At 42.0% G+C, this 27912-nt stretch overlaps 1 protein-coding gene across 1 annotated transcript; it reads left to right on the top strand.

The window, feature by feature from the left end:
- Window positions 1–348: 348 nt before the first annotated feature.
- Window positions 349–26158, top strand: trpv4 (transient receptor potential cation channel, subfamily V, member 4). The gene is made up of 16 exons (XM_036527551.1): window positions 349–680; window positions 6853–7256; window positions 9003–9178; window positions 10015–10167; window positions 14142–14282; window positions 17999–18297; window positions 18428–18607; window positions 18934–19092; window positions 19203–19295; window positions 20949–21022; window positions 21378–21543; window positions 21869–21935; window positions 22038–22345; window positions 22578–22705; window positions 22842–22963; window positions 23473–26158. Exons 2-16 carry the CDS (start codon window positions 6895–6897, stop codon window positions 23601–23603), a joined length of 2559 nt encoding a protein of 852 aa, XP_036383444.1. The 5' UTR covers window positions 349–680; window positions 6853–6894; the 3' UTR covers window positions 23604–26158.
- Window positions 26159–27912: the final 1754 nt, after the last annotated feature.

Below are 27912 nucleotides of genomic sequence, written 5' to 3'. Positions count from 1 at the left end.
TTGCGAGCCCTAAATGTTATTTTGAATCCCAGATTTATAACTGGTCCAGATGTTTAATGTTCAAATTGATGATTCCATTTCATGAAAAAGATGGCAAACATTTTTTGCTTTCAGCCTCGTTGAAGACCTTGACTGTACACATATACAGTGAAGATGGATTAGGTGAATTATTCTTGCATAGGATGCACACATAGGGCATTGGAAAATAAGAACTCCCCAATTAGGGGAGACTGGGTTACAACAGCACGTAGTCCTTTGCTTGGGCGTTTCTTCCTGACTTGGCAAACGTAAAGTAATACGTCCGAAACAGTGACAGTGTTGTGCTGTATCCCCACCCTGTGCCGTTCTTAGAGAGTTTCTGGATGTTTAAGGGCGGTGTACAGGAAATCTAAGCATGGAAACTTTACCTGCATTCATACTAATAAGTCACTCACATTCCGACTGAGAACTAGGTAGGTAGGTGCATTCGTGAAGCGTAGATAGTGTTAGCGAAAAAAGGAAAGGAATACTTGCTTGAAATGCCGAAGATAACGATATACTTTTAAATCTACATCGAGGATATACAGCACATGCCGAACAAAACGCAGCATTGTAAAGATTTCGTTTTGGGATAAAAAGTTCAAGTCGGGCACTGACGACGGACTTGGCAGCTGCACAAAGGATTTATTGACGAGACTCAGGTAGGCAAGCTTCAGCTTGTTCTCCAGTTGCTTTCTAGCAGATTCCTGTGTCTAGTGCATTGTTACAAAAAGTTAATTTCCACTACTTAAATTGTCGTAAAGTGTGAAAATATTCAGATTTTGAACTTCATAAATTATGTCGTACAATGTTGTTGGGGGTTGGATTAACGTTACGACGATCTGACAGATCTGACGATCCGGAGTTATCGATGCTCAGGTTAACGTAGGCTATGTCTAAGCGGTCCTTCTCCCCCCCCCCCTCAAATTCCAATTAACACGTGGACAGCTACAGTTGCCGTTGGGATCGTGACCGGTGGTCCGAATGTCTTCATTCTAACACTGATTAGGGTACAGCTAGTCTGTGTAGCCTATGCCCAAGCGCACAGTAACGACAGACGTTCAGAAAATGATGCATTGTTAGGTAATGTCAACCTACTAATTGTTTATTTAAAGGAACGGGGCAGTTTTAAATGAATAAACATTTATGCATCTTCTTGATGTTCTTCTGTACGTATAACAAAATTACTCCTATTCGTATTTACTCTTATTTTGATTTGCAATCTGGTTTCACAGTTAACAATAAGTGTAGAAAAATTAATTCACCAAAGCAGAGCGACCGCATCACTGAAATGAAACAAAACAATTTAGTACAACACTGAAAAACAGCCAAAACTGCCAAAAATCTGACCATATTCAGCAGGTTCTAGATGGTGGCCATCTTGTTTCATGGAGTTTTTTGATTGACTTTTTAAAATCTAAAAATCACAGAGACTACAAGCACAGTTTATGCTATACAAAGCTGGAAGGCCAGACAATTACCATAAAATGTCTTAAACATACTTGTCAGCTCAATTTTTTTCCTTATTTACATGGTGAGGTTGGCACATAAGCAGTATTGTGAAGACCCACTTGCTAAGCCTGTAATGGAAATATAGTGAAATCAATCGCACATTTGAATAGTTTCTCTTAACTCTTAGGACATGGGACTGAAATGAAGATCTGTCTCAGAATGTCAGTTGCAAACCTTAACCATGGTGAGAGAGCAAGGCACAGGGTCACTGTACAGCACGTACAGTCCAGTTCAAATCTGACAGGCAAGCTGTTCCATACATTCTTTGATTGTTGAAGCCATTGTCCGAGTTGTGCTGAAACAACAGTGAGGTTTATTTGGTTAACTCCCATTTCCCATAAAGTCTTGCACCTCTGCCCCCAGAAGTTCTGGATAACGTCATAACAGTTGCACTCCAAAGAGGAAGTCTTTTTTTTTTTTTTTTTTCCTCTCATGGAAAGGATAAGCAATTGTTTTTTCCTACTCATACCTTATCGAAAACACTTTTCATTTATTCTGCAGTTTGCTGTTAGAAGGTTTTAGATGGGGACTTAGTGACAGTTATTTATTTTTATCTCCCTGTTTTTTCATCTCTCTAGCTGTCTCTCTGCAGCCTCTACCTAGCACACTGTCTGCTTTCCCAAAACCTCTGGGGTGATTCACACATCTGTTTAGACTGCCTAAGAACTTAAGCCCCTGTTTTTGTTTTACACTACACCCAACTATCTAGTGGAGTGTATACGCCCCATAGACAGCACTATGGAGAGAGCGCCTCTGTTTTCCCTGGCCAGACACCAGGGCTAATGTTTATATTCCACTTTGACTGATGCTGGCTCCTCTAAATTTGCACACTGAACCCCCTGCCCTCATGACAAACAAAAAACCATGGCTGTCAAAAGTCAGGGCATTTGCTACGTCATGCAAGCAGATGTCAGGAAAGAGGGGGTCAACCAGAAAAATGTTTAGGAGGTTGGATTAGTTCAGTCAATCTTGGTCGTGCTGGTAAATTATTATTCACAGCTCCATTGCAAGATGTACAAGCAGTAGATAACACTGGATATGATGTGTGTAAGATTAGTAAATATCACCAAACGTGTGTCAACACCTGTGGGACTTGCTTACTTTAAACTTACTCCCAATATGTGTTACCGTCATGTGTGATGTGTGTGTATCCTTTTCTGTATTTGTCTATTTATGTATGTGTTTGTACTCACATTTCCTCGCAAGAAAACCCTTCAGTCACTACCTTTTTTCCTTGGATCAGGGGTGGGGTTGTTTTCATTGGATCACTCTCTTTGGGAGAGTGTTTTGGGAGGGTGGCATGAGCCGTAGTCTGAACATGGGACCCACCAGCAGGAACACGTAACTCCCCTCTCACAACTAATGCACTGCCACCAGGTTGAAATTGGCAGGATACATTTGTTTGTTTTTCCTGTGAGAGGATAGGGCAGTTTCTGTCCAGCCTCATGCATAGTCCAGACTCAGATGCTGATTTTCTCTCTTTCTCTCTCTCTTTCTGTGTGTGTGTGTGTGTGTGTGTGTGTGTGTGTGTGTGTGTGTGTGTATGTGTGTGTGTGTGCGTGTGTGTGTTTGAGACTCATATGGCCATGCATATGGATATGGAAAGAATTGCGCTATTTCCCCCCAGACTTGACTGGCAAATAGAGTAAGGCAACAACCAGCATCCCATCTATTCTATAAACACAAAATGTGTAAAGTAAAGATATATTAAATTAACAGAGGAAAATCTGTTTTTATTATTATGCATGTTTCCTGTTGAGACATGAAGCCACTAACCCAATGTCTGTGACTGTTTTGTGGTGATAAAATTACACCATTAGCTGAAGTGGTGTATTGTAGAAGTATTTACGGAATGTGAAACATCTGTTGAGAGAATGTCCTCTTCTGTGGGAGTGAGATGCAGGACATTGTTTTTTAAATGTTATTTATTATTGTTCAAAACAGTAGCTGTGCACAACATGGTGGTCAAAGGATCAGAGGGGTGTTCAAGACAATCTGGTCACAGCGGAACAGACAGTGATACAGGACTATTACATGCAATTTTAATGAACAATAGCATCCCTTGCTACTCAGAATAGGAAATGAAAAAGTGGATGGAACTCTTACAGTAGACCTGACTCTTATAGGACAGGATCAGAAAGGAGGTATGTGATTCAGTAATGTTGGTAGCACTACAGTAAAGGATGTAAAAGGATGCAAAATGATCCTCTTATAGTATACTTGGCTGTTATATGACAGGATCAGAACAAATGTATGTGATCCTTTAGTGATGGTAGTAGCCTGGTACAGGATGTAAAATGTTCCTCTTTTTCTGCTAATTCCACTTTTTCTTCATGTCCGTAGTAATAACACCTTCCTGTTAACTTGAAAGCCATCATTTGCCTTTTTGGTAATAGGCATTGTATGTACAGAGCAAACTTCACCTAAGTGGAAAGGCAGGAAATGGTGTTATGGTGAGCAAACCTCATCAAAGTGGAAAACCAGGAAAAGCTGAAGCAGCAATGATTGAGAGCTAAAATGTCTACAGAAAAATATATGTATCAGAAAAGTCCCCAGAAATAATTCAAAAGCAAACAACAATGCTACAGATAGAAGTTCCTGACAATACCATTTGTAAAAAGATCAATGAAATGATTGCAGTTTGCTGTGTATCTTACGGTTTCTCGGCAATAATATTTGTACAGGACCCCGGTAATGTAGTTTCAGGGTTAAAATGTACTGGATGTGATTCTCTTTGTAAGTGAACAATCCAGACTTACTGACTGAAAGCTGCTTTTCAGGTAGTCAAAATGTCATAAATAGCAGGCCAAGTGAAAAGGGAAGCTTGGTATGGATGATAGGAGATTGCTGAATTTTAATTGTGTAGGGAATATTTACATGCCTTCCGTACCAATAGTTTTTTTTTTTGTTGATAAAAAGTAAAAAAGTAAAAAAGAAGAGTTCAGTTTCAGTATCGCTCATTGTGTCCTCAGCGCTGCAATGAGCCAGTGGCTCCTTGAGATGTGGCCGAGACTGTGTGGCTGTGGGCGCCGGTCCTCTGCAATTAGCCCTTCAGAGTTTTGGGTGGAGTTTGGCTGAGAGACAGGAAGCCTTCGGAGAGCTGCGTGAAGAGTGGTGTATAGTGGTGAAGTGTAAAGCAGGAAGAAGACCAAGTGAAACCTGATAAGTGAGAACATCCCTGTTCTATTTCATACTGATGCTTTCAGGAAAAACAAAAGTTCATTGTCGGTTCACATCTTATCTGTAGGTCAGACTGATTGAGTTGCTGCAGGGTGCTGTGGCTGGACCTTTGCCCTACTCAGTCAGACAGGGGTTCTCAAACTGTCCTGTAAATTTCATTCTCATTTATGCAGGCGTTCACAGTGGAAAGATTTATGTTTAGAATTACATCCATTCTTATTATTGTTAAGTGCTCCAGTGTATCATATAATGCGGTGTGAAGCATTACAGATTTTTGATGATATTTTTGCTGTTTTACTATTTTAAAATTTTCATGAATCAAGCCAGTGTAATTCTTTCACCTGACACCACCTCTAGTGTTTTAGCGCGAGACTCTAAGACCACAATCCTTTGCGCAGATAGGAGGAGTGCAAGCCAATTATAACCACCCTTTTCACTGAAGCACTTTGAAGCTTTCTCTTTGATGGGGAAGGTGGGTGATTTTCACTTTCCACATTCTGCAGAACTCGAAGGCAGGAAACAAGTAAAAAGTTCAATTTAAAGGATACATGCACATGTGAACACCATTTTAATCAAATGTGTTTAATCCTGGTAAGAGGAGGCTAATGGGAATTTTGATTGAAGCGACTAAAATAAAAGGGATTATTAAGGTGAAGCACAAGGTTATTACAATTTTTATGAGCAGCATCAAAGGGCACAGGTAGAAAGGAGCGAACGCTTCACTGATTTCACCGACATTAAAAAGTAATCTGAGCAGAAAAAGCCATAATACAGAAAAGTATTACTATTTATGTGTGTATATGTATATATGCATAGTATATGTAATACACATAATGTACAATATCCTGAGCTAAGTGAAAATTTCATCGATTATGATTTTCAGTTGATACCAGAATCATGCATGTGCACCCTATGGCAAACAAAATGAAGTGGAATTGTAACTGTTTACTCAACTGGCATAAGTTGATAAGATAAGATGATAAATAACTAAATAAATAACTAAGTTTTTGGCCCTGTGTTCTCTTGGTGCTATTTCTATTTCTTGCCTCTAATATCTATTTCTCTTTCACATGAGGTGTTATGGGGTAAGTAGGGGAAGATTCCAAAGATAGCTTCTTGTGTCTGTTTTCTTCACTCAATATGATGAAGCTGATCATGATGTTGTTGTTTTCACTGCTAGTGATATCATATTTTGTGTCTGAACACAAATCGATCGCAGATAAAATGTTTCATTCCAGGCTTAATGAAATACGGCTGAGAAACATAGATCTGCTGGAGCTGTTGGTGTCTTATTGCTAAATTGGACTGTGAGGCTAATAAGTTAAATTTGTTGCTGTGATGATTCTGCAGGACTGTTGAGTGAAGACAGTCTTCTATAAGGGATGACTTTTACAAATAGTGTGGTCCGCTGTGTATTGTGCTCATCAGTGTTTCATCTCATAATGTGCTGCTGTCTATGGAAGACAGCTATTTTGTGTGACCTAAGTAGAGAAAGAAGAAAGAAGAGAACTACAGCACAGATTACTGTTTGAACTACAGTGTAGATTACTGTTTGAAAGTTGAACTGATGTCTGTTTTACAGACTGTTACATTCATTGTTGTAATCTTTAAAATCCTAATGATATCCTTAACCAAAAAAAAGCCCATCGTATGATGGAGTGATTCTCTTTAAGGCTTTAAATGGAGTTACCAAGAGGCAAAATAAATCAGCAATATGTAGGAGCGTTCAGAGGTGCCTTCAGAAAGTTTCAAAGTTGTTCTTCCCAGGACCGACGCATCTGGTGGAAAATTCCACCAGCATTGTGTTAGATCAGAGTTGAGCAATGTTGTATTCCGTAATTCCAGATGTAGTTCAGGACTGCCAGAGCATACAGCAGGCAAATGGCTGTATGGCTAGCATTCAGTACTCCACCCCATAGGTAGCTGGACCTCAGTTTTTCTATGGACACAATCACAAAGAGTCTCCACAAACATCTCAGATTATTTTATCCTACCTAACCAAATGTCCACTCCAAGTAGTGGCTGTCAGTTACTGGTTTTGTTGAAATCAAATGAAAAAAGTTCCTCCATTGAAAACTTCCTCCACTGCTTTTATAAGGGGTGAGGCCTGCTTACACTTGTATTATGTATTGGCCTCTACAGGTTTGCTCCACCGCCACCATCCTGGGACGATACCGCTTCACCATGACAGAGCCCGAAGACCCTCCTGCCACGGCAGCCACGGCATCAGGGGACAGTGGGGATTCCCAGGCGGAGAATGACACCTCCTTCCCCCTGTCCTCACTTGCAAACCTTTTTGAGAGCGAGGAGACCCCACCTGCCCAGGAGCCCCCCCGACCTGGGGACAACCGGCAGAACCTTCGCATGAAGTTCCAGGGGGCCTTCAAAAAGGGCATCACCAACCCCATGGACCTCCTGGAGTCCACTATTTACGAGTCACCTGTGGTGGTTGGCCCCAAGAAGGCGCCCATGGACTCCCTCTTTGACTATGGCACCTACCGCCAGCCCAACAACCAAAAACGCCGCAGGAAAATGCTGCCTCGAGGGTGAGTGGCTGGTTGTGTCCTGGAGCTCATTCAGGCATGTGTAATGGGCAACTGTAAAAAGAAATAAGCACATTAATGTATAAGGATACATTTGCTAAACATTCATGGATGCAAACTGCTGTTTTTAAATGCACACCATAGATTAGTGTTATATTCTACCTGAATATTGAAAGTTGTTTATTGGCAGCTGTGGGTTCTTTATTTTCTGGTGTTTTATCTTTCAGTAACATTGATATCTGTATCCTACAGTTCATTATATCCTGTTCTTCAAAAATACAGGCTTCAAAAGGAATTCACAAAAAAGGGAGAGATCTTATAATGGCCACAGTGTCGCATACATATGAAACAGGGGATCACACATAAGCAACTTTTGTTGCAGGTGTGTTCAAGAGTCCACAGAAACAACATTGTTGGCACAGCCGGTGAGGTAATGTTTAGGTTGCGGCATGTTGTTGGCTCCCGTGCTGCTCCATTGCACAGTAAGGTCTATTTATTGGACAGTGGAAGGAGGTGAGGAAGGTTGGTTCGGCTTTGAGTGATCTGCCCTTCAACAGTGCTTCCATACAGTTCCTGGCCAGTGGCCGTTAGCCCAACCCACAAGGAGACTATCAAACACTCCATGGTAACACTGTTTGGGTGGAGGAACGGTTATAATGTATTCCTAACTGCTTTCAAACAGCAACTCCAGACTGAGCAAGATGGTCAAGTCTTGAATTAAATGAAAACTTTGACACACCCATTGCAAACCTTGTTACTAATGATGATAGACTTATTAAATACTGTTAGTCCTTAGAATGTTCCCCACATTGAACTGTGAAAAAGCTTTAAACACAGTATATACACACATACACACTGTATGCACTGTATGTATATATATATATATATATATATATATATACAGTGCATACAGTGCATTACACATAAAGTGCTTACACACATAGATACATGCAGACAGATAAATATACAGCTAAATTTCTTGTAATATCTGTGTGTGACCAGATTTGATGCCTTTCCACCATAAGGATAATATGGAAGATTCTATTTGAAATTCAGTTATTCCGATCTCAACATTCCCCTGGCTCCCAGGCAGTATTTTCCTTCAGGAGTGTGACACATCTGATCTTCTGCTGTGTGCCCCATCACTGAACTTACAAGCTGCGCTTAGCTCCTCCGAATGAAATGCAAAACACTTTTCAATTACCCAACCTGTAGCTTCCGGGCATTCCTTTGCAATGGGAGAATGGGTACTGCTTGAGTTGTTGAACTGAAAGCCAGTCTGTGGAGACTGAAAAGTGCAACTCAAAAAAATAGACAGTGGGAAAAAACTATACAGCCGTGAAGGAGAAAAGGAACATTTTTGGTTTTTTTCCTTAGCGTTCAGAGAGGTAATACCTCTGTTGTCTGGTACTTCTATATCTGGAAGAAATGTTCTGGATACAAAACAAATATTCTTGGAAAAAAACCTGAATGGCAACCTGATCCAGTCACCCCTGTAGAGCGCATATGTTGCTGAAATAGGAGTCTTTTTCTTTGCTGACACTTTATGGGCATTGGTGCTATTGGTGCTATGGCCAAAGGCTGCGGGTTCTCAGGTGGCACTTCTGCTGTGCCCTTTTAGCTCTGCATTGTTTCGGTAAATATTCAGCTGTATAACTGAATGAATTAAGCTATATGAGTTGCTTGCATAAGGGTGTGTGCTGGGCAAACAATTAATGTAATAATGGAAAATAATGGTGTCCCCCACAGGAAGACAGAGACAGGCTCAGAGAGAGCGCCAACACCTGACCCACCCAAGGTGCTGAAGGTGTTCAACCGCGCCCTTCTCTTTGATGCTGTGTCCCGGGGGGGCACTGAGGCCCTCCAGGGCCTACTAGAGTACCTGGAAAGCCATGAGAAGAGGCTAACGGATGAGGAGTTCAAAGGTGAGACCAAGGAGGAAGCAGTAGTGTCAGTTCCGTAGTGCCTTAGGTATAGGAGGAAGAGAGCACGTATTTTATGATTATATATATGTATATTATACTAGTTTTTGCCAGCCCAGAGTTCTTTTTTCAGGGTGGTTCAGTACCCCTCATGTAACAGTTCATAACTAAAGTTAACATTTACTACAAACAACCCAGCGGAGAGTTACTTAAAAAAAAACAGAACCTCTGACACACTCCCCTTAATGGCTTAACACTGCCAGAAGTCCTACTTTAATGTATTAGTCTTATCATTAACCTTAGGCATGTGTTTCCTGTGGCTATTATTTTTGGCTGGGGGTGAGTAGGGGTGGGTCCGAGGCTAGCTTTCTGTCTGAAGGAAGGAGGTGGGTTCATGTGCATCTCACAGGGAACAGCAAAAAATCACAGCAAACTGTCTGTCCACAAAAGAGTGATTGAAGGAGAGCACGAAAATCACACCACTTTAACGCAAATAAAGATGACTAACGTCTATGTTTGTCCTTACTTTTTAAAATAAACAACAGGATTGGAGGAGAGGAGACTCTCTCAACTCTTTCCTTGTCCACTCCAATCTGTTTGCATTCTCTCTCCTGTCACCCTTGACTCTCTTTCTCTTGTTCTGTCTATCTCCCTCCCTCTCTTGCGCACACACATACACCCATCTCAGTCTGTCTTTCTCAGTTTCTGAAATGAAAATATGTCAATGTTGAACAATGAACAAATGTTGTGTTCATTAAGAGACAATTAAATGTCTTTCTCCCATTTCTCTCCTCTCTTTCTCCCCTCTCTTTCTTTTTTCTCTCTCTCTCCCCTTCAAGAGCCATCCACGGGGAAGACTTGCCTGCCCAAAGCCTTACTCAACCTGCACAATGGTCGAAACAACACCATTCCCATGCTGGTGGAAATAGCGGAGAGGACAGGCAACCTCCGCGAGTTCATCAATACGCCCTTCAGAGACGTCTACTACAGGGGTGAGGCCACTCATCCGCTTTCTGTGTACTCCCACTTCTCCTTCCCAGCATACCTCCAGCCTCCACACCGCATTTGCTGCTTATAACCTGACTCATTTTTTCCGTGGGTGGGCACTTACTATGGAAGAGAGGGTCTCCCAACGCACACAAAGAGCTCTCGTGTCCTGGGACGTGGGACTGCTGTCTGTGCTTAGCATGCTTACAACACTCTAAAATAAGCTCCCTTTAGTCTTGCTTGGGCTCTGTCTCTGGAGGGCTTTCTTTAATTCTAAATGCTGATAATATTTTGTACCATTTGACTCAGCAACTGCAGGATCATTTCCTGATTGGTCAGGAGTAATTTGATGTCACAATCATATTTATTTCACAAGCACACAGCCTTTTCCTTTTTCCTTTTCCTTTTCCAGCCTTTTCTTGAGTCCCCAGTGCTTACATTTTTAAGAATATCTTATGGATTCTAGTTACGCTGTTGGGTTGTTTGATCAATTTAGTGTGCATTCCTCATAGTGTTTTGGTCTGAAGTACCTTAACTTTGACGACTCCCTGCTGCCCATGTCGAAAGTAAAAAAGTCTTTTCTGAGGTTTTGCTTTTTGTAACCCCTTTGAACCTTTCAGCAACCAACAGGGTGATATTCGTAGAGGAATTCAGAATGGACAGTTTGATATTAAACTGTGAAAAACTACTTTCAAGGAATACGCCTGCCATGCCAAGATCTTATACCTTTGCTAGACTGTTTTGCATTGGTTCCTCTCCAGCTGTGAAGTATGAGATGATGCTTATTTTAGAGCCACTGACTGATGCTGGGACTGTACTGAGTTAAGATCATACACACCCACACTCACTACATGTATAGACTTGTATAGTTTTTTGGCAACCTGCGTGATGTGAACATGCAATAGGAGACGGTTGGCAGCTGGTTGGAGCTGGCTGGCTGGTACACTTTGTGACTCAATAGCTGTCAATAGATTACTCTTCTTGATGATTGTCCAATTAACCATACAAACATAACATACACAAAAATGACAGTGATGACAAGCTGTCATTGTAAAACTGGCCTCATCTTGCATGTAAGATAACCAAAGCAAGTTGTGTCCACCATCTTCACGAAACAACTTTCAAGTCTGACTGCCATGACAAGGGAATGTGAACCCCTGTCATGGTGGTAGCATTTGAAATTTTGTTAGTGCCTTGGTTTTTTTTTTTTAATTTGTATGTTATACCCCAAAATGTTATAATCATATATGTATTCATATATGAGTCCTGAGGCATAGAATTGGTTTATGTAGAACAGTTCACTACAGTCCTATTCCTACTGGCATAGATTTTTTAGCACAATGAAATGTGTTTGTGCATAAGAGCAGGGCAATATTGCAAAATTCTCATTCTCATTGTTAACGTTGTTAAGTGGGGTGATGGCATTACTTACATGCCTCTGTTTTCTTTGCAAAGGTACTGAGATTTCTTTATATCTTGCCTACAACAAACTTTGGCATATTCATATGGATTACTGTAAGGTATTTTTTCTTCGCTCATCTCAATTTGTTATATTGCCCACATTGATCAAACATGAAAAGTTGCACAGTCCATTTACTAGCTGCTATAGGCTATGGGCCTATACTATAGGGTTCACATACAGATTACAAACATTTTCTTTCTTTCTTTATGCAAACCATATGTAAAGTTTGTAATCACTTCCTTCTGCAAACACTCCATGTGAACCAGTGCATGTGCGTAAAAAAAAAAAAAATTACATTACTGAAGCTTCACAGTGTTTCCACTGTTGTTTTAACTTAAGCTAACTATAGGTTTTAGTGAGAAATGTCAGCCTGTCCACGTTTCTTCAGAGTGATCAAAAACGGGTCACAATATTCACTGAAACGTGCTGGAAAATCTTATTGACATTGTATCAGTGGCACAGATACACAGGTACCTTTGCAATTTTGCCATCAAAGGGAAATGTGTTTCATTGCTTCACCACCACATTTGAAGATCGTCTTGCGTATATCTTGATGCACAGTCATATTAAAGCAAATATTGTCGATATTAACATCACAACAATATAATTTTCAAATATTAATGTATGTGATACTATTCGTTATAGGAAAAGTGAATACTTTGGTGTATGGTGCTGTCACTCCCATCAGTATCCTGTATGGCTGTAGTGGATCTCTGAAAAAGCCCACCCATCATGATTCCAGAGTCTAGCAGAGACGCGATGGCTTAAATCTAAACAGTGATATCACTATGGATTATGGCATGCTCTCTGTTGGGCCTCATTTCAGCACCCTGCCAAGCCTGTTGCTGCGATCCTAACATGCTGTCAGCTTAATTGTTGAAGACTTACGCCAATCTGTCCAATGACGGTGGTCTTAACCCATCAAAAGAGATTGTATACTGTCACGATGACTTAATCATTACTTCTCAAGCAAGACAACAGGAATTTGCTGGTTGGAGTTTTGTGATCTGACCAAATTAGCATTATTCTGATGGGATCCAGTCAGGAACCTGGAAATGTCAAAAATTCCAAAACACCCCTTTTAATATTGTGCTCATAGCACAAACACTCCCTAAAACAATGTGGTGGTGGTGGACTCAGGCTGTTTGAAGGGCAGGGGTGAAAAAATTAAAAGGGCACCTAGTGCACGACACGGGGCCCCACCAGCACGCAAACAGCTGTGATGCATCATGTATGATGAAATAGTCTTCATCCTTGATTAAGATTAACATTATGTTATTAAGCGATCCAGATTAAAAGTGTAACCACACCTCTATGTTAAAAACACACTGGGAACTATAAATCTTTAAAATGTTTTATTTCACAGACACCTCCGAAGTAAAACACAGAGGGAACTAGGAATACAACTTTAGCTAATAGTCACATTTAGCTTATCTAGTTCTTCCAGTAATGAACATTGACAACTGGCACATTAAAATGTAATGGTTAGATAGCTAGATAACATTTAAGCTAGCTCATCTGGTATAAAGGGGGTATTGACACTTTTGTCACCTTTTTTATGATTATTTTTTCCAATCAACCACTGGTACTAATTAAGGATGCAGCCCAGCTCATTTCAAATCAATCAGCAGAACGTTAGTGCCTTTTTGCTAGAAAATAACACTAATGAGAGGTGCCACTAATGCCACTCATGTACCTCTGACCATCCATACATCAATGGTCAATGAAAGTAGGCTAAGTATTAGGTAATTAACACTAGACTACACTAGAACTACCAGTCTACAAATTATTAAACTTTGGGTCATCAGATGGGTTTTCTAGGTTGGTGGATGGTCTAGGTTTGGGGGGCCCAATATTATATTCTTTCATAGGGCCCAAAATTTCTAGTGGCGCCCCTGGGTACATTGAAAAATAAAAAAAAACAGGGACAGTGCAGATGAGATTACATCAAAATGCTTGCTAGATATTAGCCTAATTTATGACACTTTGGGAAAGCCTGCCCTAGAGGGCACGTTGTAGGGGAGACTGTAGGGCACTGCATCTCATTTTCTTCACTGGGATTTTTTTCTCTCTATTGCAAGGGCACTTCATCATGTTTTCTCACTTGGTAGGGCATCTAAGAGGGCACTTCATGAGTTTTTTTTTCTTCAGAAAGGCACCTGTAGGGAACCTCATGTTTAGACCATTGTAAGGGCACCCATAAAGAACGTCAAGTTTAGACCATTGTAAGGGCACCTTATAGAGCACTGCATCACGTTTTCTTCACTAGAAGGGCACTCATTAAGACATGTTACCGAATTTTCTTGCTCAGGAGGGCACATCATCATAATTTATTGCATGAAGGGGCACCCTAGAGGACACTCAGTCATTTTTTTCCCCATGTGAAGTGCAGCCAATAGGGCACTTCCTCTCAAAGTCGTTCTTACGGCCGTCACAGTGACATCGTTGATGAAGGAATGCCCTGAATGTTTGAGGGAAGACTGACATGGACGTGTGATGTCCTCCCTCTCATTGCAGGCCAGACTGCGTTGCACATTGCCATCGAGAGGCGCTGTAAGCAGTATGTGGAGCTGCTCGTGGAGAATGGGGCGGACGTGCATGCTCAGGCGCGGGGCCGTTTCTTCCAGCCCAGGGATGAGGGCGGATACTTCTACTTTGGTGAGAGGCTTCTCAGTTAACCATAACTCAGGGCAAACTGTCTCTGTGTCTGTGTGAACTGTGTCTGACGCGGGGTGTGGTCGAGTACTGCCTATCTTTGTAGTGTTGCATCATTTTCTGCTTTATTATTATTCCACTTCACCATCATTATTTCATGGGATCAATCTCGTCAATCTCACATCTTGTTTCATAGGCAGATTTTATTTTTTATTCTTCAATACTTTTAGAAAGACTGAGGGAATGGGCAGGAGGGTATGGAACAGGATATGCCCCCTTTGGAATGGCTGTCAAGCTGCAATCACCTGGTACATGACATTGAAACATTCCCCACTACTCTAAGTTGGGAGAAGTTTACAAAAAGTTTGGCAGGCCTCTTGGGGAAGTGGAAATCTGTGCAGTCACCAATAAAATATGTCTGTCAGTAATATTAATATAGTAATTGTTTTGTGATGCCTTTATCAGCATATGTGTTCTAGTCATCCATCTATTTATAGGTTCCTTTGTCCTCTGTCAGTAATGAGGATGTAGTCATACAGGAACTGCCCTCAAAAGAGTGCTTTCTACTAACCGTTATTTCTGTTAATAATTTTACATGTTTGTTCCTTTGCTTCTCCAGACACTATTAGGTCATGTCGTAAAAGGGCTGAAAGTGCCTTTTACTAGTACTGTTTTCATGGCCAATCTGTTGAGTATCCGCCTTATTTTAAGAACAGCCTCATGGTACTAATCATGTGGGCTTATACTATGCTTGCATTATGAGTTTCAGATGAAGGATAAAGCAGATTATACAGGACAAAATAATGGATAGCAGTGCTTCTTTAAAAAGGATGAGTGACAGAATATGAAGTTTGCTGTTCCAGTTGGTGGGTGTTTTCTGATTCTTGCTTAAAACATGCCACACATTGCCATGGCAAAGTGAGGTGATGCACAACCCGCCCCCAAAACTGACTCTCTTCTCTTCCACTGAAAGGAGAGACGTGTGGAGAGACTGAGGTGAAAGTAAATGAAATTCGGTATACAATGAAATAAAAAAAATTAAACCAGGAATGAAAATAAGCTCACCTGAAAGAGGAAGAGCATACGCCCTTTAGTGAAAGACGCCCCTGTCTCTCCTGTGGAAAAAAAGTGCTCTTTTTTCTCAGAGTCCCTGGCACATTAAACAGACGTAGGTCAGTGGCCAAGAGGGCATTAAAACTTTACCACTGACTGAAGCTCCTAGCTCCACACTGCCCTCTGCTGTCAGGAGAGCTTAGTCCAATTCCTCGTAAAAGGAAGTACACACCAGCTTCTCTCTGCCAGCGACAACACATCTCAGAGGCTGTTAATGCTGCTGCACCACTTTCATAATGAACAGGACAAGTCATTTTCAAGTGATCAGTCCTCACATCCAACCACCCATTTCTAAACGAAGTTGCCTTCGTTAGAAGAAGCCTTATCACCTCTCAGTTGGCTCTTTCTAGGTTGATGGTTTCATTGTGGCACTTTCATCCCTAACTTGCAGGTAATAATTTTCATTAGGGGTAAACTACAGCTGTCAATCTCAAAACCCTCTGCAGCCAAACATGACTGAATGAGTAATTGGTTGTGGAGCCTCACGGTGCTCTGAATGAGAAGCTGGCACAGTTGACAGCTAATATGATTTAGTAATCATGCAAAAACACACCAAGGACCCATGCAAATTGATGAAGAGAAGCGTTTCTATGTGAGGTGACAGCGTAAAGTAATCTGTCACCCATGGCAACAGCTCAGTCTCCGCCAGCCCCCACTCTCGGAGGCAGCCAGGGCTCCGGGCACTCTTATTTGGATGGATGGTTCCTCAGACATCCACCAATGGGGCTTTCACAGTAGGGGAATGAAACCATATCCACTTGTGTTTGACTGTTTGAATAGCCCAGTCTGACAGCTAAAGGATATTCACTTAGGCAGCAAACCAGACTGACCTGGCTTCACACCAACACACCAAGTATTCATAATAGTGCTCTGGCAGCATCAACTCACAATCTTGCTGATTTTATCTACTAAGGTCATATGTTATAACTAGCTTTAAGTCTTTATAAAATATAGGGCAATGGTTCCTACTTTGGCTTTGGCCTTCCAGAGGGTTCTGCCTAGAGCCTACTCAGAACCATCTTGTGTTGTAAGGGTTAGAAAATTACATAGATTGCAACATAGATTGTGTATGGTAATGATTTTTGTCATTCATCATCATTTTAGCACATTCTTTGTTACAATTATTATTAACATATTTTAAATGAGAGTGTTTTATTTAGAAAACAGTTTTATTTTGAAATCTTGCTGCAATGGTGGGGAGATCCTCCGAAGAGGAGCAATCAGGGCAGGAGGGTCCAGTGGAAACATCTCACAAGGGGAAGGGGTGATACGTGCAAATAGGAGCAGAGGAATCATCAACATGGCTGAAAAGGCACAAGTTAGTCATGTCAGGCTGTCCTCAGCAGATGTCTTTGTGTAACCTCTGGCCATAGAGACATAGCATGACCAAGTCCACTCAGTACACCAGATGAAGTAAATCTGACCCTGCTATCTATAAACAACATAAAGCAACAGAGGGTCCTACAGGAGCAGTTGGAGGGTGGGCATATTATAATGGTGAGAGTAGAATAGATTGATTGGCACCAAATCACAGAAATCATTTGGTTGACTTGATGATATACCTCAAAGTGCTCAAGTTGTATTTAGTGTTTCTAGAGCACATTTTTTCTAATAAAAAGTGCCTTAAACCTTCTCACCAGAAAGAGCTTATATGATCGCCTAAATCCTTTCTCAAGACACTGGCATACCTCTTTGCTTGTCCAAGTTGTAAAAGCAAAAGCTTCTACAAAAAGATATAAGAATCAAGTAACATCATCAAATAAACAGTTCAGCTTTACTACAAACTCCATATAGACTCAAGCTAGGCCTAGTACATCCATGAAACATCAACAGTTCCATATTTCCCTCACCTCATTGAACAACTTCTGAGCTTTACCCGACTTTGAGAAGAAATATCGGCTTTTACGATGTTGTGGTTTTTAATGTAGCTTACCTTGTTTCTCTGATGTTTCTTATCTACTTTGGTTTTTGCAATCCAGCTTCTAGTATCAGTTCTCACAGGTAATCACACTGTGATCCAGTTCTCTGTGGTCCCACCTGATGCCTCCCTTCTCCCATTCTCAGCCATTGGCCTGTTGAATGGAATATGGTGGAAACTCTCTCCCATCAGACTTGTCCCAATCCAATGCTTCTGAAGGCATGAGAGAGAGTGAGCAAGTTCCTAATCAATGGTAGATAATCGGAATGCAGTGACAGCAGTGGTCACTGTTGGCATGCTACACCTGCTCAGTGGATGAGGAAGTGTGCTGACCTGAATGTTGCTCTTAGAAATGCTACCTGACGGTGTGGATTCTTTGTGTAGCGGTTAAAAAGCAGACCACTTAACCTGTATATTTCCACCTGTGGTGGGAGTCATGGCTTCAAATCCCACACGAGCTGTATGTTTTTGATCCCTTTTTTCTGTGTCCCTTCTCTTTCTCGTGATACTCCATCCCACATGAATGGGGCGTCTGTTCTATGTACCTATCTTATGTAGAGCAGAAAGATTCAGGAAGGGTTGCCTTTTCAAAACACAGTCCTAATACATATTGTCAGGGTCCAGTAGGTGAGATGGGCAGACTGAGAAGCCCTTGAGTGACCAGTCAGGGTCGCTTGTCTCCATCCAGGTGAGCTCCCGTTGTCGCTGGCAGCCTGCACCAACCAGCCGGACATGGTGCACTACCTCACAGAGAATGCTCACAAGAAGGCAGACCTGCGGCGGCAGGACTCCCGCGGCAACACGGTGCTGCATGCCCTGGTGCACATCGCTGACAACACCCGCGACAACACCCGCTTCCTCACCAAGATGTACGACCTGCTGCTGATCAAAGGGGCCAAGCTCTATCCTGACTGCAACCTGGAGACGGTGCTCAACAACGACGGCATGTCCCCGCTCATGATGGCCGCCAAGCTGGGCAAGATCGGGGTGAGCCGGGCCACTTTCAGTTTCAAGGGAGATGTAGCTGAACGTGCGGCTGCAGAACGGGCAGTTTATTGGAGCATCGATGTCTCTGATTCTGTGAACTTTGACCCTGTGCGATCCTTCCTCCCTCCAGGTATTCCAGCACATCATCCGCAGGGAGATCAAAGATGAGGAGGTGCGCCACCTTTCCCGCAAGTTCAGGGACTGGGCTTACGGGCCCGTCTACTCCTCCCTCTATGACCTCTCTTCATTGGACACCTGCGGGGAGGAAGTTTCCGTATTGGAAATCCTGGTGTACAACAGCCGCATTGAGGTGAGAGAGGGAGAGAGAGAGACAGAGTGTGTGTGTGTGTGTGTGTGTACATGTTAGTGTACGTGTGTGTGTGTGTGCGTGTATGCTTGTGAGTGCTTGTCTCATGTCTGTGAGAGAATGCTTTCCCAATTGTCAGTGTTGGCGTAATGGACTGTGTATTTCTCTGATGCTTTTGTGCAAATGGGAGATATCTCCACTGTTTTTCTGGACTACCTGCTTACATGCTCAAAATGTGAAATGAATTTATTAGCAAGAAAAATCTCTATTTGACAGTTATTGTTTAGTGTCAAAAATCCACCCGTTTGGACAATTCCTATCCTCTGTAGAATCGTCATGAAATGCTGGCTGTGGAACCCATCAATGAGCTACTGAGAGCCAAGTGGCAGAAATTTGCAGCTGCCACTTTTTACATCAGCGTGGTGTCCTACCTGGTCACCATGATCATCTTCACCTTGGTGGCATATTACCATCCATCTGAGGGAAAGGTGTGTACCGCTGGGCAGCACAGATTGTGGAGTGGGGTGCCTCATATGTTATAGATTTAACGTTTTGTCCCTAGGTTTAACTCTGTGTCCTGCCTTTCACCCCCTCCCAGCCACCGTACTCCTACAGCTCCTCCACAGACTACCTGCGCCTTGCTGGGGAGGTTGTGATCCTGTTATCTGGAGTCTTCTTCTTCCTCACCAACGTGCGTCCACTCCCTTCCAGAGAATCACTCTCATGTGACTCTTCACAAGCTGCTTTGCTTTGTTAACAGTGCTTTGAATAAGATCATGTTTCAGCAGTGTGCATGCTTTTCTCCTTCCTTTTCTAAACTCCTTTTCTAATATCTGTTTCTCCACCCATCTCCCCTCTTCTCTCACCTGTTTTTCATTCAATGCCTCCATTTTCTGCCCTCTGCCAGCAGTTTCACCTCTTGAAAGCCTTTATCTGTCTCAGATTCCAATTCAAAGATGCTTTAGTGGCATAATTGCGGAAGGTAGAGTATTGCCAAAGCTTTATGACATAGGATAATTCTTAATTACTACAGTAATAAAAAGTTCCCACAAAGTGATGTGTCTTGGTTGGTTTTCAACCTCCCCAGAACCTGGACGTATTAAAAGCCTGATCATTCCAAAGCCTGAGTAACAAAGTGTGATGTATGTAGTATATACAGTAGCTGCTCTTTTCTTAGGCAATTTTGTAGGCACTGAGTGTGTGTAAAGATACTTCTTGTCTTATGGAGCATTGTTTTACAAAATATGAATTCTATGGTATTACCAGTGTTGTTGCAACTGATCTTTGTCAGTTTCACTGTAAATGTTAAGATGATATGGGAATATTATTTTTAAGGATAACAGTTACTGTTGTTTACTTACGTTTTAGCATGATTTTTAATTTTGATGCTCAACTACTGGTTACTGGTTATTTAATGCCTACATTCTTGTTATTGCCGTTGCTCTTGTTCTATGTGTTTAATATACCAGACCAAAAAAGACTGGCATCTAAATAAATAGGAATCAGAGACTCCACCCCATTTGATTCAGACAGACAGACAAACATACTGAATGCCAAATGCAATACCCTCAGGCGGGGGTAATTAACTGATTAAATATTGATCCATTTATGACTAATTTATGAATAATTCAGTTCAGTATAATGTTGTTAATATAATATTAGTTTAATATAATATTTATATTTTGCATTAATCTGCTTGTTGGACAAAGGCTGTGGCTGGTTTTGCGGGTTGGCTGGCCCCTATTCCTTAGGCTATGATACGCTGCCACACACTAAGGCAGCCAGTGGTGCTTTGTGTCCCTCCCCTGACAAGATTGATTGCTGTAGGGTTATTCATGTGTGGGATGTGGGAACAGCATATTTCACTCTGTCAGCCTGTGGCCACTCAGTCTGTACATTGTTAGAATCTGTCTCTTGACAGGATGAGGATATCTACCAAGAGTGAATGCTCTCTGTAAAACCAGGCAGCAGTGGTGTTAGTGTTGTGCTTGGTTTCATTCTCCAGTTGTTCCTCGTGCAATGTTTTATGTTATAATTTGAGTCTTTCCTCATTTGTGGATGGAAATTGTAGTAGTGCTGGTCTGAGACTGGTGTGTTATTCTTAGATGGATGTTCAACTTCAGTCCCAGCTCATTTACAAGGTTTCTATATAGTTACTTCTAGCTGCCTCAATCTCTCTCCCCCCCTTTCTATCTATTCTGTCTATCTATCTGTGTATCTAGCTGTCTAACTTTCTGTCTGTCTGTGTCTTTCTTTCTGTCTGCTTGTTTATCTGTCTGTCACTCTGTGTGTTATGTTCTCTCTCCTGGATTGTCATAACCAGAGTCTGTCTCCCTCTGTATAGGTTAAGGATCTCTTCCTGAAGAAATGCCCAGGGGTGAACTCTTTATTCATTGATGGCTCTTTTCAACTGCTCTAGTAAGTAACTCAGGACCCTTATCCAAGTACCTCCTTTTCAGCCCCACTGACTTTTCCAGAGTCTAATTTCTCCTCCTTTTCACTGAGCCATCTAATTAATTCCACAACCCCCCCCCCCCCTTGGTGTTTTTTTAAATAATTAACATCTCCTTTAATTAAACCCATGGTTCAAACAAAGAAACAAAGGTGCTGAGGATGCCTGCAGTATTTGGTAGAGAGACATGTTTATTTTGCATCTGAATCATTACGTTATTAGGGATTAAAACACCTTTGCGGCAGTGTGGTAGGAAATGAAAGGTGATTGTTTTACAGTGCCTTCACCGGTAAGACCAATAAGACCTGCTTCCTTTTCCAGCTTCATCTACTCCGTGCTGGTTCTGGTCACTGCAGCACTCTATCTGTCTGGGATTGAGGCCTACCTGTCTGTGATGGTGTTTGCCCTGGTGCTGGGCTGGATGAACACTCTGTACTTCACTAGAGGCCTCAAACTAACTGGAACTTACAGCATTATGATTCAGAAGGTGAGGACAGAAGGGTGGCACCCTAATCTTCAACCCCTTCAGAGGTTCAGATCTCACTAGGGACTTGGTGTATAAATGTGCAGTTAGGTCACAGTAAAGAGTTAAATCTTAACTGGAATTTGAATGAGAACTATATTGACTTTCACAACATTTTGGCCTTTTTTCCTTTGGCATATTTGGGAAAACCACATGATTGATGCATTTTAAGCCATTAACATTAATTAGGTCACTTAAGTCATTAAGTCACTGACACAGCACTATTTAAAAGTCTTGCGGCTGACTCAATAAGCTCAAAATATGTTAACGTTCCGCCACTGGGTTTCAGATTCTCTTCAAGGATCTTTTCCGATTCCTGTTGGTCTATGTGCTCTTTATGATTGGATATGCCTCAGGTACAGTACACCCAGCCTTTCGGCCCCCAGGGCAATACAATTAACATGTTCCATCTTGGGTTGCATATAACTAGTAACTGTCCTCTCTGCGCCCCCCTCCAGCTCTGGTGTCCCTCCTAGCTGTCTGCCCCGGTCCAGATGCCCCGTGCCCTCCCGAGGGCTGCCCCACCTACCCACAGTGTCGCGACAATCACACTTTCAGCAACTTCCTGCTGGACCTGTTCAAGCTGACCATAGGCATGGGCGAGATGGACATGATCGCCAGCGCGCAGTACCCGGCCGTCTTCCTCATCCTGTTGGTCACCTACATCATCCTCACCTTCGTGCTGCTGCTCAACATGCTGATCGCCCTGATGGGTGAGACGGTGGGGCAGGTGTCTAAAGAGAGCAAGAAGATCTGGAAGCTGCAGGTGAGGGGCAGGGAGACGGGGCACGGTTCCTAGGTCAGCTCACCATCCTTAGCCTCTAGTGGCCACGATCAAGCAGGCTTGATTGATCTCTAGCCACTTTCACACATTCTTGTGCACAAGACGACTCAAAGGCAAACACATCATGCTTCTTCTTTCATGCTACTTTGAGTATCAACAGCCACATTTCCCTCTCTCCTCCTGTTTAATGTCACCTCCTCTGTGCATCATCCAGTGGGCCACGACCATCCTGGACATTGAACGCTCCTTCCCTGTGTGTCTGCGCAAGTCCTTCCGGGCGGGGGAGATGGTGACAGTGGGCAAGAGCTGTGACGGGACACCTGACCGCAGGTGGTGCTTCAGGTACCGTCTGGGTTCTCTCGACCCTCACTGTTACTCCTGCCAAATGGGGATAAGTACAGTTAGCAGTGTGGTGGTCAGTGCATGGGCACGTGTGTGAGACTAACAGCCCCCATTCTGTTTTGTCCTCCTGTCCCAGGGTGGATGAGGTGAACTGGTCCCACTGGAACCAGAACTTGGGAATCATTAACGAGGATCCTGGGAGGAATGAGACTTACCAATATTACGGCCCACAGCAGACCGGCTGGGGCCTTAGGAGAGGTGAGGAACAATGCCTGTCCAACACACCCATGTACACACACACACACACACACACACACACACACACACACAATTAGATACATTCATACATTTACAGACACTCACTCTTACACATATACAAATACAGGTTTTAATCAGGACACACTCAAATACTCAAACAGAGCCCTTAGCACTCATGAAGTCACATACTTATGCACAGTCATTAGTCTGTGCACACTGGGTGCATGCAAATTCAGACCGAATATGTCAGGATTATAAATGGCATTTGTTAGTTTCATTCGTGCCACTTGCTTTGCATCCAGTTGGCACTCCTTTATTTGTCAATCTAATTTTCTCCTTTTATTTAATTATGCTACTTGCATCCTTTTACAATCAGATGGGCACACGTACACGCACACACACACACACACACAGACACGCACATGTATAGTCAGGCACACACAAACACACACATTCTCAGACAGGCTGAGGGAGCTGTATTTATGGATCTCAACCTCCTTCTGTACTAGATCGCTGGTCCACGGTGGTCCCACGGGTGATGGAGCTGAATAAGAGTGGCCCACAGGGGGACCTGGTGCTGGAGATGGAGCCCCTGAGCCCGGGACACAGGCACAGGACAAGTGCCGAGGGTCGTGTTTGACCCAGAGCGGCCAATGAGTGGCCTCCATTCACAAGAGACTGACAGTGAATGGAGAGGAGACAGGCTCTGGCCATGGCCCAAATTTGCCACTTTGCACAAACATCAGCTGCCTTGTCTTTGAAGAGTTAAGTATATTATTTGTTTCCAGAGAAAAGACAAGGATCAGAAAGCTTTTTACTTTCAAAAGAGAATTCAGAAGCATAAAAACACCCTCATTCCAAAGCACACTTGAATCAACCCAGTTTAAGCATATGCAAGATGCTTAAATCATAAATTACAATGACTGTTATTTTCTCAAAACTGCCAAAAACATATGGGCCCTCCTTTAAGGAATTTTGTACATATTATGAATGTGGTCCAATGTACAGGCACTGCTCTGGTGCTATAATGAAAGAACATGGACAGGGAAATGGATGGAAGCAATGAGCAGCTCAGGGGCTCCAGGTAGCCAGGTAGGAAACTCCTGGTCATATGTGTGGCCTCCCCTCCTCTCATCTGACATGAAAGCCACCTGGAGCTCAGCCTTTTGGAGTCTGCAGTCCCATCCATCAAGCTGCATAGCAAAGCACCTGTTTTTTTTTCAGCTAGGAAGGTGGCGTATTTATGAAGACATTTTAAAATGAATGTCGGTGACTAGAAATCTATTTATGTGTATGTCATACGTGTTTGTGTTTTGTGAACTTTGCTCAGGGATTTTATACACTAGGAAAGCAGAGCTCAGGGCTCTGTGGGTTTATTGATTTTTTTAACACTGGGCCAATTTTTAAAAAAATTTTCAAAACTTTTAGGATGATTCGACAAAATACACAATCAGACACTGTTAGACACTGTCGTAACTGTTGCGTTCAGATTCCTTATTCAGAACTGTAGATGGATAACCTGGGTCGTGGATTTTGAGAAACCTTTACCATTGGACGATATTCATCTCCATCTTTTATCATCGGACAATATTTTCAAAAATTCACCAAAAAATTTAAACCAATCTCACAGCCAATTCACAAAAAAAAGATTTCTGGTGATACTGGACCATGGGAAATCCTGCAGTTACTCAAATGAATGTGTGTGTGGTTTCTGAGACTGAGCTGCTAACACGTGGATAGACAAGACAGACAATTCCTGATGCCAATAGGTTATCGTGCTATTGAGCAGTAACCTAAAAAGAAGGCATTCTTAGCCAGCATCTCCATCATATTTTATTGCCTCAGTTATTTGTTTTGTACTATGAATGCCACATATAGGACACAGGTCAAATATCTACTACTAAATTTTAATACTAAAACAGATAAATGACTTGTATTAGTTTGAAGTAGACTATAGATTGTGTTATTTCCAGCTTCAATACCACCACCAAAGTAATGAATCTTGAACATAGTCAGGTATTGTAGTGCTCTGTGACCTCAGACATACTTGTGGTTTTTGCTTTGTTCTGGGTTTTTTTTTTTTTAATCTGAAGACCAAGACCTGAAGTGGTTCATTTAGGTAGTGAACACAAAGTTCTGGTAGACCACCGAAGTGCGGGCCTGTATTTGTTTATGAGAGACAATATAAGCACTAGACTGAGGTAGTGAAACACTAATACCAACCTGCAAGATTAATATATCATATTTTTTATTTTTCTGGTTTTTAAACCAAATTAGATTTCAAGATTAGACATAGCACATAAACCATATATATGTATTCAGCATAGAATCAGAGCTGAAAGTTACTGCATGGCATGTAATTTAGCACATCAAAGTATAAAGCTTGGCATTAGTTTTGACCATATCAGTACTGATTAGGGGCAGTCAGCATACTCTTTGATATTTTATTTCTCAATTATTTCCATAGTGAATGTAGTGAGTCAACTTATTGCAGTATTCAGCTACTGCTGCCTTGAAAATAGAAATGAATTTTTCATATTAGATGCATTGAAGATGTGGAAAGGGTGCATTTTACATGTTGACCAAAACAGAACTTGAGGCCTTCTTTGGATTTTAGTTTTATCCTGCCTCCTGATTGGATCTTACTGATCTGGTCCTGTTGAGATTCTCTTTTGGGTACAGTAAGAGTAAAGAGTACAGCGCAAGAGCAATAGAGTACAGACCTGCTGTTACAAAAATACCTCCATGATGAAACTTTTTAAATGTATTCAATAGTGTATTAGACTATCAATGTGCACATTTGTTTTGCCATTGTAATGTTGGTCAGGAAGACACTGAATTTCCAAGATTAAAAAACAATATCAGGAGATCAGGAAAAAGATGCACTTAATCTGTTTTGCGGAAACTAAAATACTCAAAGGTATATATGAGGATCATGTGCCAAAATGAAAATGTCTCCAAATGAAATGTCATGGTGGAACATTTATGATTGACCTAGTCTTATAAAGGTTTTGACTAAAATGGTTTATTTAAAGAGGGGTTTTCATAATGTGTGTGTGAAAAGGTGTTTCATCTGTTTGTTATGTATGTATGACGGCCAAAAATGTCCCTGAAACCTCATTTTACATACAGTATACTTTAGTGTGCTTTTCTATCTCAACATCTTCTCAAGTCCTTCTTTCTGTTTACCCTCCATCCTCTATGGTTTGTGGGTAAAGTGTTTCAGTTATGACAATATGTTTCAATTATATTTTATACAATATTCTATCAACTGGAATTGAAAAGGGTGCGATTTTATAAATATAATTGCTGTACAATACCAGTGTTTCTTTCCTTGTCCATTTTATATATGAATTTCAACACCTCAGTCTTGGCCAAAGATTTTTTTTTCATACAGGTGATTTCATTTACATTATGTTGCAATACAGACATTGTCCACCGGGGGAACACAGACATCTATGGACCTCATATTTTAGTTTAGGACAAAATCTAAGTTAATGCAGCACCTAAATCAAATCTTAAAAGAAACAATAATATTAAATACTCACATAAACCCTAATATTTGAATATCTTACTCCCTAAATTATAGCACTAATACTTTTACAGTATGAGTCCTTAAAGCTGCTACCACACTTACCCATTTCCACCTTTTTTAATTAAACTAGTGAAAAATATATTGTAGGTACTGTGAAGTTAATCCCTGCAAGAAGGAATCTGTCAGGGCACATGTGATAACACCAAACCAAGTACAGTATGTGTGCACTTGACAAGATGTGTCTCCCCCTTGTGGCTCAGTGGCATCACAACAGCTGGAAAATTCCAAACAAATGCATTTCAAAAGCATAAATTTGTAACAAACTGGACAGGACCACCTTCTGTGTTTTTTTTTTTTTCCTTTTTTGTGTACATACGTCTGGCAGCCATGTTTCCCTACCCCTCTCCTATAGACTGAAAAAGACACTGAGGTGACTTAATGGTGTTGTGTAATTGCTGTAGGGCTTTAGGACCCCTTGCTGTGGCGTGTTTAGCAGTCACCCATGGTCTTACCTCTCACTTACCCTCCTTCTCCCTCAGGGATCCTGCTGCTGAAGGACACAGGGAATCTCACCTCACAGGGGAAGCTAATCCTCTTTGCCCAACTTAAACTAGGCCACTAATCCTCGAGGTTTATCTAGCAGTGAGCACCTAGCACTGCTGACAAGTTGGCCTGCCCTCCTGCACTGCTAAGTAGGGCAGGGCCAGGCCGCGAGTGTCATAGTCAGCAAGTCTTTAACCACAGTCTTCCACAGGAAATGTAAGCGGCTAACAAATGTTTCTTTGGCGCCCTCATAACATGTTTGAGAAGGAAAGCGTTGCAGGAGTGAATGTAGTCGCACGGGGCGAGCGACTGTAACCACAGCGCGAGTGTCTCTTGTGCTGCTGTCTGACCTTTTCTACCAGTGATCCTTGTTCTGTGTGTATTTTTTTGTTGTTGTCGTTGGTGGTGGTTTTGCGTATGTACGTGTGGTTCCTGTGAGCGCTAGACGAGTTTGCATGGAGATAAAGAAATTCTCACACCTGAGCTCTGCTTGTGGTGTAGCAGCTGCATGAAGCGCTTTGCTTAATATCAGCGCAAAGGCTTGGGCGGTTTCAAAGTCACTTAAAACCCATTCTAAAACTCATTTAGTCCTGGTGCTGTGGCATCAGCACTTTCAAACACTCTTGAGACCTTGAAGCACAATCTTTCCGGCATGTCCCAGGCTCATGTTGAGGATCCGGGGGTGGTGGGGGGGGCTGTTTTGGGCTGTTTCCCCAGAGCAAGCACATTAAGACCAGGGACAAGCACACAGCCATGGCCCCTGTGGATCTATTAATGACTGTAAGCTCATCCATTCATTCGCCCCCTGTGTAAGAGTGATATCATGGGAACACCTGCAGTTTAGTTAAAGCCCTTGGGAGGTGAAAACACA

The sequence above is a fragment of the Megalops cyprinoides genome, chromosome 4 (genome assembly GCF_013368585.1).
Source record: "Megalops cyprinoides isolate fMegCyp1 chromosome 4, fMegCyp1.pri, whole genome shotgun sequence".
Taxonomy (NCBI): Eukaryota; Metazoa; Chordata; class Actinopteri; order Elopiformes; family Megalopidae; genus Megalops; species Megalops cyprinoides.
The sequence above is the reverse complement of the archived record's forward strand: the minus strand, read 5'-3'. Positions and strand labels throughout refer to the sequence as shown.

What these genes read in the sequence shown, in the direction of transcription:
- trpv4 (XM_036527551.1), top strand. Translation starts at nt 6,895, where the DNA reads ATGACAGAGCCCGAAGACCCTCCTGCCACGGCAGCCACGGCATCAGGG. An exon ending in AACGGATGAGGAGTTCAAAG is followed by an intron (nt 9,179 to 10,014) that starts GTGAGACCAAGG and finishes CTCCCCTTCAAG; the next exon opens with AGCCATCCACGGGGAAGACT. An exon ending in GGCTCTTTTCAACTGCTCTA is followed by an intron (nt 21,023 to 21,377) that starts GTAAGTAACTCA and finishes TTCCTTTTCCAG; the next exon opens with CTTCATCTACTCCGTGCTGG.